The sequence below is a fragment of the Lepidochelys olivacea genome, assembly GCF_965140295.1.
Source record: "Lepidochelys olivacea isolate rLepOli2 genome assembly, chromosome: 8".
NCBI lineage: Eukaryota > Metazoa > Chordata > Testudines > Cheloniidae > Lepidochelys > Lepidochelys olivacea.
Window position 1 is genome coordinate 75,712,782 of NC_140418.1, and position 17,698 is coordinate 75,730,479.

Below are 17,698 nucleotides of genomic sequence, written 5' to 3' on the forward strand. Positions count from 1 at the left end.
TCTGAATAACTCCCTCTGTAGAAAAGCCCTAAATCTACTGATACCAATGGAGTTACTCCAAATTCACAGATGTGTAACATTAAGCAGAATTTGGTCCTTCCTTTACTTCTCCTTCTTATTTCAGTTAGCACAATTTGTGTGTGTATATTACTGGTTTTTCTCTTCAGTGACATATTTCTAGGTAATTTCTCAGGCATTGAACTTGTGTGAAGGATTTGCAAAGAGTTTTTTTTTTTTTTTTTTTTTACATTTTGACCTTAAGATGTTCTGATTGATGGCCATTCCTAGTAGAAGAGGATGCAATAACTGAGGGCCTGCTGTTGAGACAGCTTTGCCACAGGCTCCATCAGATGAGCTCCTCTACCATACAAAGGTATTAAAAAAAAAAAAAGAGCCCCCTCCACCCCATACCTGATGACGCTCTAGATGCCCCTGAAACCACACAAGTTCTGCAGTTCCCAAGCCTGCCTATTTATCCTCAACCCCAGTAAAACCCAGAAAGGGGGAAACAACAAGCCACCATTTATCTCTGCCCACTTCATGCAGTGGGTCATCAGATAAGGGAACAACTCCAGGCATCTCCTCCTTCCCAGAGAAGGAGCAGAGAGGAGGACACTGATACCCAAATCTCCTGTGGCGGCGTGGGACCCGTTTTGGAGAGGATCTTCACATCCCAAGCAAGGTCTGCAACTTCCACCCTACGCCTCTCTCTGCCTGACCAAAAGAGGTAGAGAGAAACAAGTTCCCTCTGCAGAGCCAGCAGTACCAGGGGCGGGCGGAAGCAGCTCACCACCAGAAACGCCATGCCCATGCCCAAGCCCAAGCCCAAGCCCATGCCCACGCCCCCGCTGGCAAGAGGAGAGACAAAGAAAACGCAGCCCTCCATTCTTCTGCGGGGTGCCGCAATGTTAGGGATATCCTCCTAGTCACCGCCTCCTCCCTCTCGAAAGCGAGTGATTATAAAGGTGGCACAAGGCGTGATCTCTGAACGGGACCTGCTGAGGGGAAATTCAGGCACGTGCCCCAGCAGACCCGCCCCAGCGCAGCCCAGAGCGCCCCGGAGGACGATAGATCCCTGAAGCGGCGAGCTTATCAATCGATCATTCGGTCAGCTTGGCTGGTCTGTGAGCCCGAGGCGGGAGTGGGATCGATCGAACCTTAAAACGCTCGCGCGCTCCGTCCTTGCCCTAGTTGACGCCATTTTGTGCGGTGGCGGGAGAGGTGGGCGGACGAGGTATGATTCGGTTCCCCTCGTGACGGGGGGTCGGGGCGGAGCCGATGGCTGCGCTGTCCGGGAGTGGCCCGAATGATGTCACCAGGGTTCCGAAGGCGAGAGAGTCGAGGCTCTTTTCACCTCTTCGAGCAGCGTCATGCAAAGGCTCCTCAGCTCCCCGGGCTCTGCTCCTGGGCCTCGGGAGGGGTGGCTGCGCCTGCTGCTATGGGGCCCGGCAGCTCTGTAGCCCAGGGGCTCTGGTGACCGCTCTGTTAAAGCACCAGGGCCCCCAGCTCCTGCAGGCAGACTAGGCTGTCACAGTCAATGGCAGGCATCGTTTGTGTGGGGGGTGGCGGAGCCCCGCATGGTGCGGTGTGTGAGGGTTGGCCGCCGGGGGAGGGGTGGAGTGAGTGGCCTCCTTCCCCTACGCTGCGGAGGGTTTACATCAGTGGTTCTCAAACTTTTGTACTGGTGATTATGGTTGCCAGCTTTCTACTCCTACAAAACCAAACACGCTTGCTCCACCCCAGGCCTCGCCTTTTTGTGAGGCCCTGCACCGCCCTCACTCACTCCATCCCCTTCGCCCTCTGTCGGTAGCTCTGCCAACTCTCACTTGCTTATTTTCACCAGGCTGACTTGGGGTTGGGGTGTGGGAGGGGGTGAGGGCTGGCTGAGGGGGTGCAGGCTCTGGGGTGGGGCCAGAAATGAGGAGTTCAGGGTGCAGGAGGGGGCTCTGGGCTGAGGCAGGGGGTTCAGGTGTGGGAGGGGGTGAGGGCTTTGGGCTGAAGGTGTGGGTTCCAGTATGCAGAAATGAGTGTTCAGGGTGCAGGAGAGGATTCTGGACTGGGGCAGTGGGTTAGGGTGTGGGGAGTGAGGACTCCAGCTGGGGATGAGGGATTTGGGGTGCAGGAGGGGGCTGCATGCTGGGGATGAGGGGTTCGGAGGACAGGAGGGGAATAAGGACTGGGGTAGGGGGTTGTGGCGCTGTGGTGAGGGATCTGGCTGGAGGTGCAGGTTCTGGGGTGGGGCTAGGGATGAGGGGTTTGGGGTTCAGGAGGGTGCTCTGGGCTTGGACCGAGAGGTGGGAGCGGGATCAGGGCTTGGGGCATGGGAGGGGGTCAGGGGCGCAGGCTCTGGGTGGCGCTTACCTCAAGCAGCTCCCCGAAGCAGCGGCATGCCCCCCCTCCGGCTCCTATTTGAAGGTGGAGTCAGGAGTCTCTGTGCACTCACTGCCTTGTCTGCAGGCGCAGCCCCTGGCCAATGGGAGCTGCAGAGCCAGTGCTTGGGGTGGGGGCAGCATGTGGAGCCCCCTGGCTGCCCCTACACGTAGGCGCCAAAGCGGGGACACACATACACATTTTATTTGGTTAGAAAGCTTTCTCTGTTCTTTGCATGTATGTATATATACAACACAACTTTGTGCAGTGTTTTACAGCGTAATGAGAATTCATGTCTGATCTTGAGCAATGCTGAAACCTACAGCCACTGTCTTTGCATTGGATAATTTATTTTTTGAAAGACCAGATGCAAATCAAAAGTAAGTTTGTTGAATGATGTACTTTACTGGTTCTCAACCTTTTCCATATCTTGACCTCATGTTGCAACAGAGAAACGTTTTGGAATTTCCCCTTCCCCTCTAGCTGTAAATAAAAAAAAAAAAAGAGAGAGAAGGTGTGATGCTAATGAAGGTTGTTAGTCCCAAACTGGGAACACATAATATTCTGAAATATTGGTTAAAGTACACTGAACAATGTTACTTTGTGCTTGTGTTTATACTGTATACAGTATGTACTTCTAAGACCTGGACTAACAGAAGTTTTGTCTTAAATTTACTATGACTTTTTAAAAAAATGATTATTTATAGGGAAAGGAACAATCAATATGGTACTTATAATTAATAACGTTAACATACATTTGGTGGGAAATGGTTAAGGAATACTTTTATCTCATGTACCTTTGTTACAAGCAGATATTTAGAACATGAAGAGCTAAAAAATTGGTATCTTGCACCTGCTCCATCTGTTACTGGAATTCCAACCACTCAAGAGTTACAGAAGGAATTGGAAAAAAATAACTGTCTAGGTAAAATGTTTGATATTCATTTTTAAAATGAAATACACTGGTGCTCATGTGAAGTATTATAGACATGTAATTTAGAAAAATAATAGTTTGGATTCTGAGGGATGAGCGTGCTCTTTTTGTTGTTCTGGTGGTGCAAAGGAAGTGAAAACCAGGCACGTCCTCTCTGCTGAGCATTCAGAGCCTTTACTTGAGGGGTTTCATGGTGGTTATGCGCAGCCTCTGGTATAGAGGTGTGGAAGGTGGTGGTTTGGAGGAGAGCAGGGCATGACCAGACTCGGTTTACTTTGGATTGTGGTAAGGTGCCATGGGAAGGAGCTGTAAGAGTATGATGGCCCACACATCAGCCCAGAGTTCAAGAAATGCAAAGGTGAGGTGGTATAAAGCCACCTTTGCCCTTCTGCTCACCACGGACCCCCTCTGGTTATGCCTTCCCAATTTCCCCACTAAGGAGGCACAGCTTAGAATTTGACCTAAAGATTTACAACGAGTAATTATTTTGAATGAGTGTCCAGGGTCTCTACCAGGAGAAAATTTTCTCCTCAGATTCTGGTGTTATATGATCACAAAATAAACTTGTACAATTCTCAGCTGCTGTGACTGATAGGTTCTTTTTTTGTTTGTTTTGTTTTTGTTTTTTGAATTGTGGTGCTAAGGCCCATTTCTTCATATGCTTCTGTACATGAATAATCCTATTAAACTCAGTGGCACTACTCATTGAATAAAGTTACGTACATTTGCAAATGTTTGTGTTTAACAAGCTTAACTGGCCTTTGTATTTTTCACTTTCAAACATATGACATTGACATTAATATAGGATGGCGACAATACTGGGCCAAATTCTGCTCTTCTTACTCATTAATTATACATATACCCCAAAATCTCAATGACTTCATTGGGAATTTTTAGTGTGCAGGGAATACGGGAGAGGGTTCATAGTCTTTAATCTTACTAACAATTTAAGGATTGCTCCATTGTGTCAAAACCCCTTAGTTTACTTCTGGCTGTTATGCAAGCATTGGAATAGAAGAAACAACCAACAAAGAAGTCCTTTAAAAGCAATACTGGCGAAGATCACAGGCTGAATTAGCCTCTGCGTAAGTTGGGGGATATGAAACTCCACAAGATCCCAATCCTGGCGTTTCCTCCAAATTGTTTTGCAAGAAGGAACGGGTTGACAGAAGTGGATCTGTACTCCTGAGTCATTGGTGTGATCAGAATCTGTACATACCTTGGGATATCTAATAAAAGCCAAGGCTGTCTGTGTGGAAGCCCTGTGCATGCACACTTGTTCCCTCCTGTGACTCACACCAGTCATATTACTAAATTACGGTTTGCAGATCTCCTGCAGTAGCCTGGCATCTTTCATATGTGTGTTCAGTTTTTTGCAGTGAGAAGGTAATGTCTGATTCCTCCAGAGCTGCAAGATTCTTATGTATGGGGCTTGAAAGGTCTTGGTGACCAGGGGAAAACTGTCTTCCACTTGCCATGTAGTTTTGAGTTTTCTACTCCATTTTGTTACCCTCTGTTTTATGTAGCAGAGGGTAGCAAGTAGCCCAATTTATGTCGGTTTTTGATACATCTGCATTGAAAGACAGTATATATAATAGGGTACCTAAAAGAAAATAGCACCGTCCATACGGACAATATATGTGAACTTGGTCCTATTTTATGCAGAGATTTAATGCACTGACTGAATATTATAGAGGGAATAATGTGTTGGCTTTTATAGATGAGGCAGAGAGTCAGAAGTTTATACCACGTTTTAAGAGGGCTGTTGAAGAACCAAATAGTAAATCATCAGTATCTGTCCATTTTGACATGACCTATAACAAGCAAGAAGTACTTAAGTTTAGGAGAGGGAGATAAGTCATTTGCAACATGAAAGTCTGGAATTGGTTTCTTCTTTTCCCTGTTCTGACCACAATAAAGATAAAAAATGAAATCAGGGCTTGTCAACAACCTGGTAGAAATATTTCAGAAAATAAAATATTAATTAACTTTCAAAAAGATAGTGATGATGAAAGAACCAGCTCAACATTCAAAAAAAGGTATGTGTTTCTAGTCAATTATCATAATTCATCAACTATCAGAATCATATTATTATTTTAGATACATTTGTCAAAGACTGAGTTTTTGATCCTTGAAATGAAAGTACTTAATAGAGCTCCAGGCACTAATGCTATTATTCTCTTGCATGTAATTAAAAACAGATATTTCCTCCTGGCAATATTTTAATACCTTAATTAAATTTGCCCTGAGCTCAACCCTTCTACAAGAAAGTTAAGCATGGAGTAGATTTTGTTATTTTAAGGAAATTACTGACTAACAAAAACACCCCTAGATGAATGTAGCACTAACTTGTTTATAGCTGTATGAAATTGAAAGCCAATTGGAAGACTAGGAAAAACAGCCCTCCATGCAGCTTTATTGCTGCCTAAGAGGGGAGGTCATACATATAAACCATTCTTCTTTCATGTCCAGCTATTCCCAGTCCTCAGGTCTTTAAATTTCATTCGTTCATCTGTGCAGTAAGTCACAATCTAGCATTAGAATCCAGTATTTATTTTGCATGACAGGATAGATGGGTTTAATAGCCTGTCCATTGTGATTCAGTTCTTAAAAATCTGGCTAGAAAAGAGGACTACTTTCTAGGTAGACAAATTTCAGTTGGATCAAGCAAACTTAGACATGCTCATGAGAAGAAAAGATTTTGTTTCCTACTATTTGTATTGTCAAAAAAGTGTATTCTTTGAAAATATTAGGACAATTGTAATAAAATATATGAAATCTCTTATTAAGACTTTTGAAGCTTATTTAAAACAACTAATTATACATATGCAAATATAGATTACAAAGACAGTTCTGTGACGAAGGAAGTTGACATTTATTGTAATACAATTAAAAAATATAAAAGATGAAAAAAGTTATGGAAAAATAATCATAGTATGTAGATATCTCAATATTCAGATTTTGGTGTAAATGATGTTTTTTCCACTTCTTGAAGATGGAAAAGAAGTTAAAGTACAGTCATTTCCTGATGCTTCAAAGACTTTTGGCGTGGAAGGTAATTATAATTATTCTTTGTAATATTTCGGAAAAAATATTTACTACACTCTTGATGTGATATCTGTATTAATAATGTATATTCACGCTCTTAGATGAAGAGGAATTCAAGATATGTACAATAAATGTTAAAAATATTTGGGTAAGATGAAGTAATGAGCAGATGGTGAAGGTTATGTGTAGACCACCAAATCGGGAAGAAGGAATTAACTAGGTACTCCTAAACCACAAAAGTCACAAGGGCTTATAATAATGAGGGACTCTTATTTGTACTGTGACAATAGCATACTAGGTGCTTGACAGGCAAATATATGAAGACAAGGGGGTGGGATTTTAAAAAGCTCCTTAGTGTAGTCAGTGAAACTTTTGTTCTTAAGTCACTTAAGCACTTTTGAAAATCACCTGATGTCTTTGTCCCAAAGAGTTTGCAATCTTAAAGCCTGGTTCTTTGAGGTGGTAAACGCTTTAATCTTCCATTGAAATCAACAGGAATTGAATGGTGGCTGCTGAATAACTTGTGGACATGACTCAGTACCTCAGTGGATCAGACTTTACAAAGAAAAAGAACAGTGAAAAGGAAGCAGGAGAAAGTAGTGTGACAAAGTATTTTGATAAAATAAAATGTGAGCCTTGTAGATTTTTATAATTTTTGTTTTTTTTTAAAAATCAATAAACTAATATCTTTTTAAAATACTTTCAGTTTTAGATTTAGATTTCAGGGAAAGGACTGTGTCTTTCTCTGTATGTGGACAGTGCCTGGCACACTGGTTGTTAGTAGAATACAAATCATAATTAAAAATTATATTGATAGTAGGTCTGTCAAGTGATTAAAAAAATTAATCGCGATTAATTGCGCTGTTAAACAATAATGGAATACCATTTATTTAAATATTTGTGGAGGTTTTCTACATTTTCAAATATATTGATTTTAATTACAACACAGAATACAAAGTACACAATGTTTACTTTATTTTTATTACAAATATTTACACTGTAAAAAACAAAATAGTATTTTTCAATTCACCTAATATAAATACTGTAGTGTAGTCTCTATCGAGAAAGTTGGACTTACAAATGTAGAATTATGTATAAAAAATAAATGTAGGCTTTAAAGTTTTACATTGTTTTATTTTTGAATACAAGTCCACCTGAAAGTGAGAACAGGCATTTGTATGGCACTGTTGTAACCGGCATCTCAAGATATTTGTGTGCCAGATGCGCTAAAGATTCATATGTCCCTTCATGCTTCAACCACCAATCCAGAGGACATACATCCATGCTGATGACAGGTTCTGGTCAATAACAGTCCTGAGCAATGCGGACTGATGCGTGTTCATTTTCATCATCTGAGTCAGATGCCACCAGCAGAAGGTTGATTTTCTTTTTTGGTGATTTGGGTTCTGTAGTTTCTGCATCAGGGTGTTGCTCTTTTAAGACTTCTGAAAGCATGCTCCACACCTCATCCATCTCAGATTTTGGAAGGTACTTCAGATTCTTAAACCTTGGGTCGAGTGCGGAAGCTCTCTTTAGAAATCTCACATTGGTACCTTCTTTACGTTTTGTCAGATCTGCAGCGAAGGTGTTCTTAAAATGAACAGTGTGCTGAGTCATCATCCGAGACTACTATAACATGAAATATATGGTAGAATGCGGGTAAAACACAGCCGGAGACATATAGTTCTCCCCCAAGGAATTCAGTCATAAATGTAATTAACACATTATTTTTTTAACGAGCGTCATCAGCATGGAAGCATGTCCTCTGGAATGGTGGCCGAAGCATGAAGGGGCATACGAATGTTTATCATAACTGGCATGTAAATACCTTGCAATGCCATCTACAAAAGTCCCATGCAAATGCCTCTTCTCACTTTCTAGTAACATTGTAAATAAGAAGTGGACAGCATTATCTCCTGTAAATGTAAACAAAGTTGTTTGTTTAATGATTGGCTGAACAAGAAGCAGGACTAAGTGGACTTGTAGGCTCTAAAGCAGGGATTCTCAAACTGGGGGGTCCTGACCCCTCAGGGGGTCATGAGATTATTACAGGGGGCTGCAAGCTGTCAGTCCCCACATAAGCGGAGGATCCGTCTGTCAGCCCTGCAGAGGGCTGACTGAGCCCTTCAGAGCTTGGTGGCCAGAGAACAGCGACTGCTGGCTGGGCACCCAGCTTTGAAGGCAGTGCCACCCACAGCAGCAGTGCAGAAGTAAGGGTGGCATGGTATGGGGGGGCCATCACAGCCTGAAATATTTTCAAAGGGTGTCCCATCAAAAAAAGTTTGAGAACCCCTCCTCTAAAGTTTTGCATTGTTTTGTTTTTGAGTGAAGTTATGTAACAAAAATCTACATTTGTAAGGTGAAATCTTTGTCGTGAAAATGCAATACAGTACTTGTATGTGGTGAACTGAAAAATACCATTGATTTTGTTTACAAATATTTGCACTATAAAAGCGATAAAAATAATACCAAGTGAGCAGTGTACACTTTGTATTGTGTTGTAATTGAAATTAATATATTTGAAAATGTAGAAAAACATCCAAAAATACTTAATAAATTTCAATTGGTAGTCTATTGTTTAACAGTGTGATTAAAACTATGATTAATTGCGAATAATTTTTTTAATTGTGATTACTTTTTTTGAGTTAATTGTGTGAGTTAACTGTGATTAATCGACAGCCCTAATAGATAGTTAATAGAGAATCATAAGCCTTTCTTGAAAAGTAGGATTTAAAGAGGTACTTGGAGAAGATGTTGGAAGTATGAATGGGAGTTATAGGTAAAGGGGACTTCATGGAAGAAGATGGACAGGCAAGAATAGTTGAAGGAAATAATGGGGATATTGGCTATCTAATTTGGTTAGAATTTGGTTGGATCTGAGTTACTACAGAGAATTCTTTCCTGGGTGTCTGGCTGGTGAGTCTTGCCCACATGCTCAGGGTTTAGCTGATCACCATATTTGGGGTCAGGAAGGAATTTTTCCTCCAGGGCAGATTGGCAGAGGCCCTGGAGAATTTTCACCTTTCTCTGCAGCGTGGGGCAGGGGTCACTTGCTGGAGGGTTCTCTGCACCTTGAAGTCTTTAATCCACGATTTGAGGACTTCAGTAGCTCAGACATAGGTCAGGGGTTTGTTACAGGAGTGGCTAGATGAGATTCTGTGGCCTGCATTGTGCCGGAGGTCAGACTAGATGATCATAATGGTCCCTTCTGACCTTAAAGTCTATGATTCTAAGTGAGGAAAAGGGTAGACCAAAAGGTGATGTTAGTAGCTGGGTCAGTAGGAGACAGTAGACAAGCAGGTAAAAACTAAGCTATGCAGGACCTTGAAGTAAAGACAAAACTTTAGGGTCTGTCTTCATTACAAGCCTAACCATGCATGGCTATCTGACATTATTAGGGGTTTCTATGTTCTAATATTTATTTTTGTTTGGTTTGCCAACTTCAAAAAAGGGCTAAGAAGAAATATGTGAAGAGTCAGTTTGAATCAGAAATACTGATTCTGCTGTAATGGAAAAACAACATAATATAGTACATCAGTGTTAAATCTAATGCTATTTGTAGAAACATTGACTTGCAAAATTCACACTTCACTGGGGCAAAATATAAATGTTTCAGTTATTGTATGTACTTATTGTATAAGTCTTTTGAAAATAGCAGATGGTTGTAGACTCCTTTCCTGACTGCAAGAGACTTCAAAAATTTCACCGGATGCTTCTGTATTTTGTGGTCCCTTATTACAGGCTCTTCCTTTTGTATAGTACCTATATTTTTAATCTTAGTACTGATACAAATGCATGTTCACATGATAGGATGGCATAATACATTTTAATGTACGGCTCTGTTTTGTAGTAATTTGTGTGGCTCATAAGCCCTTTCTACACCTTGGTGCTATGAAGGAAAGTATAACTTAAAGACAATGTGGTCTTAATCCTGTAGCCTTTCTATGTACGTAACCCCCATTGAAATTACGGAGCGTTCTTCATGGAAGAATAAAGGATTGGGTTGGTGCGTAAGGGCCCATGAACAGGGACACTTGTGGAAAAAAGATACAGAATAGTTGAAAGCTTCAGAAGGGCATAATACTCAAGACATAGTAAAAAGTTAAATCCTTATGTAAAGGAAACCTAGGAAAATAAATAAATGACCCATTGTGGTTGCATCAGGGAAATTTTTAAAGGATTGTAAATTAAAAGGAAATCACATAAAACTGTACAAAAGAAATAACAGAGTTCAATATAATGTGATAGGAATGATAAATTCACTAAGCAAAGACACAAAATGAGCTATAATCAATAAAGGATGTTAAGGGGAATGCATATTCAAGTACCCCTTACAGTAACAAGTGACTGACAACTACTGCTAAACCCTCCATGACAGGTTTGTGACCTTCCCATTACCCACAAGCTGTGGAAACCTGTACAGATCCCTCCTAGTGACAAGCCCATGACCTCCCCCCCAGCTGTCAAATCCTCCCTTATCATCCTGTGCCCAATTACAAGCCTGCAACTCTCCAAAGGATGTATATACGAGATTTAGGAAAATAATTTTTAAAGGTTATTGGTAGAAAACAGTGTCAGTTTTTATACATTTGGTTTTGTTTCTTTAGGAACTGTAGAAAAAGATTTGGGGTTTTTGAGGGCTGTTACAGAAATCCGTATCCTTTTACTTACTGTTACAAGTTTTATGTTTTAAATGTATTTTACAGTATTACTTTTGATTCCCAACAAAATCTGGGAATCAAAGGGTAAAATATTCTTTATGCTTGGTACCTCTAAAACATAGTGAAAATAGGACAATGGGATGATAATTAATCATTCATTGCCTGAGTAATTTATTCTTAGATCATGTACTCATACTTGTTTATAAAAGTGATACATTTAAAATATCAATATAAAATACAGGTACTTACCTAATTCAAATATAAAACTTCAAATAAAGCTGAAGCAAAATAGCATATAGATGTGTTTCACTTTTGCCATTTTTGGTTCTTTAATATTTGTTTTCTAATCCTCTGACACACTCCTAGGCTAAACATTTTCAAAAATGGGTGCCTAAAATTAGGCTTCTCAAATCCATATTTAGACAACTAAGTGACCAGACTTCAAAAGCACTGAGGTGTCAGTGGATCTAATGATATAAGTGAAAGCTCCTGGATGCTGAGCTCTTTTACAGGCAGGTTGTTACATAACCTTAGGTATCCATTTTTTAAATTCTTGGCCCTTATTTTCCTAAACACTCAATCAGCATTACATACTCTTCTTTACTTGGTCTTTGATTACTCTTACATATTGATTGATGTTTCCTTTTCTTGTTTGGTGTTTTCCTTCAACTAGTTCTCAATAAAAACAATATTGAAACAACTAAACCTGTTGTTTTTGTTTGAAAATATACAGTAACAATAACAGAACTGTATATACTAATCAGAGCTGAGCAAAAGTATTTAAAATTTCTGTTAGTTTTAAGAGACTGTATTTGAACCCCACATATGTATTTTTTAATTGGACAGTACCTATGAGTTCTTGCACTCTTGCCCCCTTTTGGCTTTTCTGGGCAACCTCCCCTCTTTTGTGTGTGTGTGTGTGTGTGTGTGTGTGTGCATTTGTGTTTTGTGGAGAAAAGTAAAGAAGCATAAAGCTACATATACAGAATAAAGAAAACAGCATGACATTCATTTATGTTATGTATTTTAAAAAAATAAATGTGAGGTAGAGGTTTTGAAACCTTGTTTTTAAAAAACGTTAATCAGTTTAATGCTTTTGAATCTGAAATGTGTTCTCTCTCTCTCTCTTCCCAGAGCAGGCATGGACAGGCAGTGAATACTCTACTTCACCCTGCTATACATGTTTTGTGGAGTAAAAGAGAGTTTCAGTCTTTCTTCAAAGGGACCACCTCTAAGGATTATTCTGTTTTCCTTTTAGTTCTTAGTCTCTGCCAATACATTCCTAAAAGTTACTGATGTGGGGGTTTTGTAAAGTGGACTCCTGTCCACAAAGAATTGAACTGAAACCATCAAATCATTTGAGTTACATTTTGGAAACTGCTTGACATGTTTGTAACAGTGGAAATTCTTTATTTAGGTTTTAATAAAGCAGCTATTATTTTCAGTTAAAAGAAAAGATATGTTTTATGTTCTTAACTGAATGGTTTGAATATGATCTTAAGCTGCTCAGTTTAGAAATATTTTCAAGGAATTCCCATATTTTAACTACATACAGTCCAAGGCTTTGGATGATGTAAGTAAAGAATATTTCTTAATTATGTCTGCAGATAGTATTTAATATATTAAATGTTAAATTGAAGTACCATTTTGTTATTTACAAGTGTTACTAGATAAATTGTTAGTGAGGTACAGAGTATTGCAGCAGCACACATTTCAGGAGCAGGTAAGCAGAATAGTAATGCAGCTCATCTAGAAAAAGGTCCAGGATTAAATTTCTTTATCCATTTTGAGTATAATATTCTTGTAAATTGTGATTTCCAGAGTAGTTTCACATGTGGATTCATAAGAATGTTTTTTCCCAGAACAAATATCAAATTTTGAAATTAAAATTTGGGAAGTCGATAACAGTTATGTCTCAGGGAAGACCGCCATTTAGAATATACTTTCTTATCCAACATCTAGGGTTCTTCATCATTTAGGGAGTCTTGAGGATTTTCCAATTTTTCCTTGCTTTTATTCTCCAAACCTCAAGACCCTAAATTGAAACAACTCATGGAATATAAGGGTTGGAAGGGACCTCAGGAGGTCATCTAATCCAACCCCCTGCTCAAAGCAGGACCCATCCCCAACTAAATCATCCCAGCCAGGGCTTTCCAGCAGAGGAAGACACTATAACAGGTTTTGCAGTCTTGTGGTTAAAATGAGCAGAGGGGTTGGCATTGGAGATTTAGGTCCCAATTCAGTGAGCATTTTAAGCATATGCTGTAAGATGGATTGGAGTCTTAAGGGATAGCCATGCAGAACTCATATCCATTAGTTAAAATTTTCTTCAGAGCAGCTGATAAGATTGTTTTGCCTCTGCAGACACTAATCTTACATTTAAACTCGCTGCATGTGAACCTTTAAAATCATGGGGATTGGTATTCTTTTTACATTTGCAATCTCTTTCCCCTGTTTTTTTCCTCCTGTTGAAGTGCATGCCTATTTTATCCATACCAGTTAGATGGCCTGTTGCTCAGTAAGAAACCCTTGTTAATTAATACTGAGTCTAATGAGTACCTACAAGATATATTACACAATTTTTTTCTTATAACTTTCATGAAAATCAGCCTTGCTTGTGGCCATATTCTGCCATTATTCTGCATACAGTACTCCCATCGAATTGAAATCAGTGGAAGATTGCATAAAAACCATTAGTTCTTCGAGTGCTGTCTCTGGGTGCTCCACTTAAGGTGTCGGTGCATCCTGGTGCTGTTGACTGGAGATTTTTGGTCGCAGTGTTCGGTCAGGATGTGTGTTCACAGAAGCTGTCTCGCGGCGCCATTGGAGTCTTGTCTAACAACCCCTTCAGTTCCTTCTCAACCGTCCTCAGCTGAAGACTTGGGGCAGTGTGTCAACTTCTTCCCCTGTAGATAGAAAAAAGAGAAAAACTAGTTAGATACCTTAGATAAGTTAGTTTATAGTTCATAATAGTTAGTTAAAAAAAATTTTGTTTTCCTCTTTCCTTGCTCCTTTTCAGAGCAATTTCTGAAGCATGCCTCGTTCCCCCAGGCTTTAAAAGATGCGGCTCCTGCAGCGAAGCGATGTTGAGGTCGAACAGACGCTTGCTGTGTGTGAGATGTCTTGGTGAATTGCACATATCCCAAAAGTGCGTTTGCTGCAACAACCTGAAGATGAGAGCAACTGGGACCTTCGCCTCAAGATGATCTTAATGGAGAAATCATGACTACCAAGCCCAGAAATGGGCCACCAAAAGCCCTGCTCTAAAGGCTTTCTGACCAGATCAGAACTGACAGAGCATGGCTCGATCCTTTAAAGAAAAGAGGTAGCGAGTGTCAACCTCTCTGCAGAGGGAACCACATAAAAAGGAATGGTCCTCTGCGAGATTGTTACCGTTGGTGCCGATCACCAGCTTGAGTCAATCACCTCTCGAGTCAGCACCTCCTCCATGGCACCAACTATGTCAGCACGGAAATCGGCACCAGTACCGATCATGCTGCCACTTCCGGCACTGACAACGAACTCGGGACCACCAACTTCATTGGTACCACCACTTCTGGCAGCACCAGCTGATATAACCACAAAGGGACCACCAGTACCGACAAAGGTGAGCCACAAGGCGCTTGCACACTATTCAGCTCCTACAAAAGTCACATCATTGGAACCCTCGGCACCACCACCATCGCTAAGTTTCCTGTAAGCCGCACGGCTGCACAGCAGCCTATTAAGCGCCACGTAGGCGCTCAGAGAACTCGCCCGCCCAGGACCTGCCATGGCCAGGGGAGGGGTGTCCTTCCTCCAGCCCCAGAGCTGCCACAGCCGGGGGACAGGAGCCCTTCCCCCAGCCCGAACACAACCTGGGCCTGCCGCAGTTGTGGGAGGGGCCCGAACACAACCTGGGCCTGCCGCAGTTGTGGGAGGGGCCCGAACACAACCTGGGCCTGCCGCAGTTGTGGGAGGGGCCCGAACACAACCTGGGCCTGCCGCAGTTGTGGGAGGGGCCCGAACACAACCTGGGCCTGCCGCAGTTGTGGGAGGGGCCCGAACACAACCTGGGCCTGCCGCAGTTGTGGGAGGGGCCCGAACACAACCTGGGCCTGCCGCAGTTGTGGGAGGGGCCCGAACACAACCTGGGCCTGCCGCAGTTGTGGGAGGGGCACCTATTCTGTAGCCCAGCCCCGGAACTGCCGCGGTGGGGAGAGGTGCCTTCTCTCTCCCCCCTCCCCAGCCCAGGTGCTCCTGTGGGGAGAGAGAGCTGGAGGGAGTCCTCTCTCCCTGCTATAGCCCCAGGGCAGCCTGCACCCCAAACCCCTCATCCCCAGTCCCACCCCAGAGCCCACACAGCCCTGCACCCTAACCCTCTTCCCCAGCCCTGAGCCCCTTCCCACTCTCTGAACCCCTCGGCCCCACCCCCACCACATGAATTTTGTTATGTGCACCAATATGGAAGTGGTGTGTCACACATCACCTTCATATTGGTGCACATAACAAAATTCATTCTGCACATGTGTGGGAAAAATTAGAGGGAACACTGCTCCATCAGCACCAAAGCAATTCCTCACACAGAGGGATATCTCGATATCTTTGGTACCCCTATCACCAGTTCTTCTCGGCCCCGACAGATCTCCCCCATGAAGCATCACTACACAGGCCGCATCTCCCATGGCACCGTCGGCACCAAGTGACAGGGTAGATGAGATCAGGAGAAAGGGGTCTTCTCACCACAGCACTCCTCTCCTACTCACCGCAGACCAATTGGAGGAACACTTATGGTGGCTTTTGACCCTCAACAGCCCACTCACCCATGGTATGGACAACCCTGGATGTGTTCCCCATGCAGTGGCTGCCATGGGATCAGTGGGCAGCATATAGAACCCACTATGCCAGAACCTCACTGCCACCCAAAGGCGAACTTAGATCTCCTCCACTATCCCCAGTGATTGCAACATCCATTGCCCCAGAGGATATAGCAGAGGAACTCGAGGAAGAAACAGGTAAAGAAAATGTATCGCCAACTTATAGCTCTTCATTTCCTGATCAGGCTGTTATGCCACCTCCACCTACAATGGTGGATGATTTTAAACAGTTTCAAGAACTGTTTAAGAGAATTGCGCTGAGCCAGGACATACCCATTGGAAGAAGTCTAAGAAAATCAGAATAAATTTCTTGACATTTTGCAAACCTCGTCGTCAAAAATTGCACTTCCAGTAAATGATGCCATTCTGGAACCTGCCGAAACGGTGTGGCAGATGCCAGCCACCATCCTGCCTGAATGTAAAAGGGCCAATTGAAAATATGTGCCAGCCAAAGGAATGGACTTCCTCTTTTCCCATTTGCGCCAAACTCACTGGTAGTTGACGCAGCAAACCATTGATCCAAACAGCCTCACTCTCTAAATTCTCACCTCTCAATAAGGACCATAAAAGACTGGACCCCTTAGGAAGGAAGGTCTACACATTGTCCACTTTGCAATTTACAGTCACTAACTACAGCGCCCTCCTGGCAAAGTATGACCACAACAACTATGGGAAGCTGTTCGAGTTCACAAATGATCCTCCCAAGGACAAACAAACACAATTCAAGACCCTACTAACTGAAGGATAATTGGTGTCCATGACTGCCTTACAGGCTTCCCTGGACATTGCTGATACGACAGTGTGTACCACAGCCACAGCAATTGTAATGTGCAGAGCCCCTTGGCTCCTGTCTTCTGGCATCCCAGAAGAACTGCAGCTCAAGGTGGAAGACCTCTACTTTGGCAAAGAAACTATTCTCCTCTAAGATTGATGAGGTGCTACACTTCATGAAAGACTCATGTGCAGTACTCTGTAGGCTGGGCTTTTATATACCGCTTGCTAAAAGAAAGCAACCTTGCTAAAAGTTACCAACCTTATCACCATTTTAGGGACACACCATTTAATTGTCAGAATCCCAGACCTTATGAAACCAACAGATAGAGAAACAGACCACAAAAACGTCAACCATCACAACCCTAACCAGTGGTGTCACAACTACTGCCTTATAAACAGCAGTTTTGAATTGTTGGTCAAGGGTCTGAATGACCTCAAGACAGCGCCACTTTGCCCATTTGGCCATTGGCTGAGATCTTTTTAGCAATTATGGAAGTCCACCACGAAGGACCGTTGGGTCCTAGAGATCATAAAATTGGGCTCTGCCATCCCCTTTATTTCTTGCCTACCTACCCAACCTCTTTCCTGTCCCTCTTCAGGGACCCTTCTCATGAGCACCTCTTAAGGCAGGAAGTAAATCATCTACGGCAACTAGGTGCTGTGGAACCAGGACCTATGCAATACAAGGGAAGGTCTTCTATTCCCAGTATTTTTTGACCCAAAAGGAAAAACTCTGCAAGTTAATCTGTTCCCAGAAATTCAAGATGGTCACATTAGGCACAATAATTCCAGCGCTGGAACAGGGGGACTGGTTTTCATCCCTCAACCTACAAGACACATATTTCCCCATTACCATACACTCAGCACACAGACAATTCCTCTGCTTTACAGTAGGACATGAGCACTACTAATACAGCGTGCTCCCATTCATCCTGTCCACTGCTCCAAACCCCTTGTGGTCATCGCTGTGCACCTGCATAAGCAAGGGATCATGTTTTTCCTTTTTCTAGACAACTGCCTCCTATAAGGCCCCACTCCGATAGCGCTGACAGAAA

General features: G+C 42.5%; 1 protein-coding gene across 1 annotated transcript in view; it reads left to right on the forward strand.

Moving 5' to 3' along the window:
• Positions 1–1,136: 1,136 nt before the first annotated feature.
• The window catches only part of HFM1 (helicase for meiosis 1), a gene marked incomplete at its 3' end in the record, with an annotated part of 112,893 nt that continues 96,331 nt past the window's right edge, over positions 1,137–17,698 (forward strand). Inside the window, exons 1-6 of the mRNA XM_084638080.1 lie at positions 1,137–1,234; positions 2,639–2,750; positions 3,183–3,295; positions 6,300–6,359; positions 10,960–11,007; positions 12,516–12,586. Coding sequence (XP_084494206.1) covers positions 2,680–2,750; positions 3,183–3,295; positions 6,300–6,359; positions 10,960–11,007; positions 12,516–12,586 — 363 coding nt within the window. The 5' untranslated portion in view covers positions 1,137–1,234; positions 2,639–2,679. The remainder of the gene's footprint in view (positions 1,235–2,638; positions 2,751–3,182; positions 3,296–6,299; positions 6,360–10,959; positions 11,008–12,515; positions 12,587–17,698) is intronic.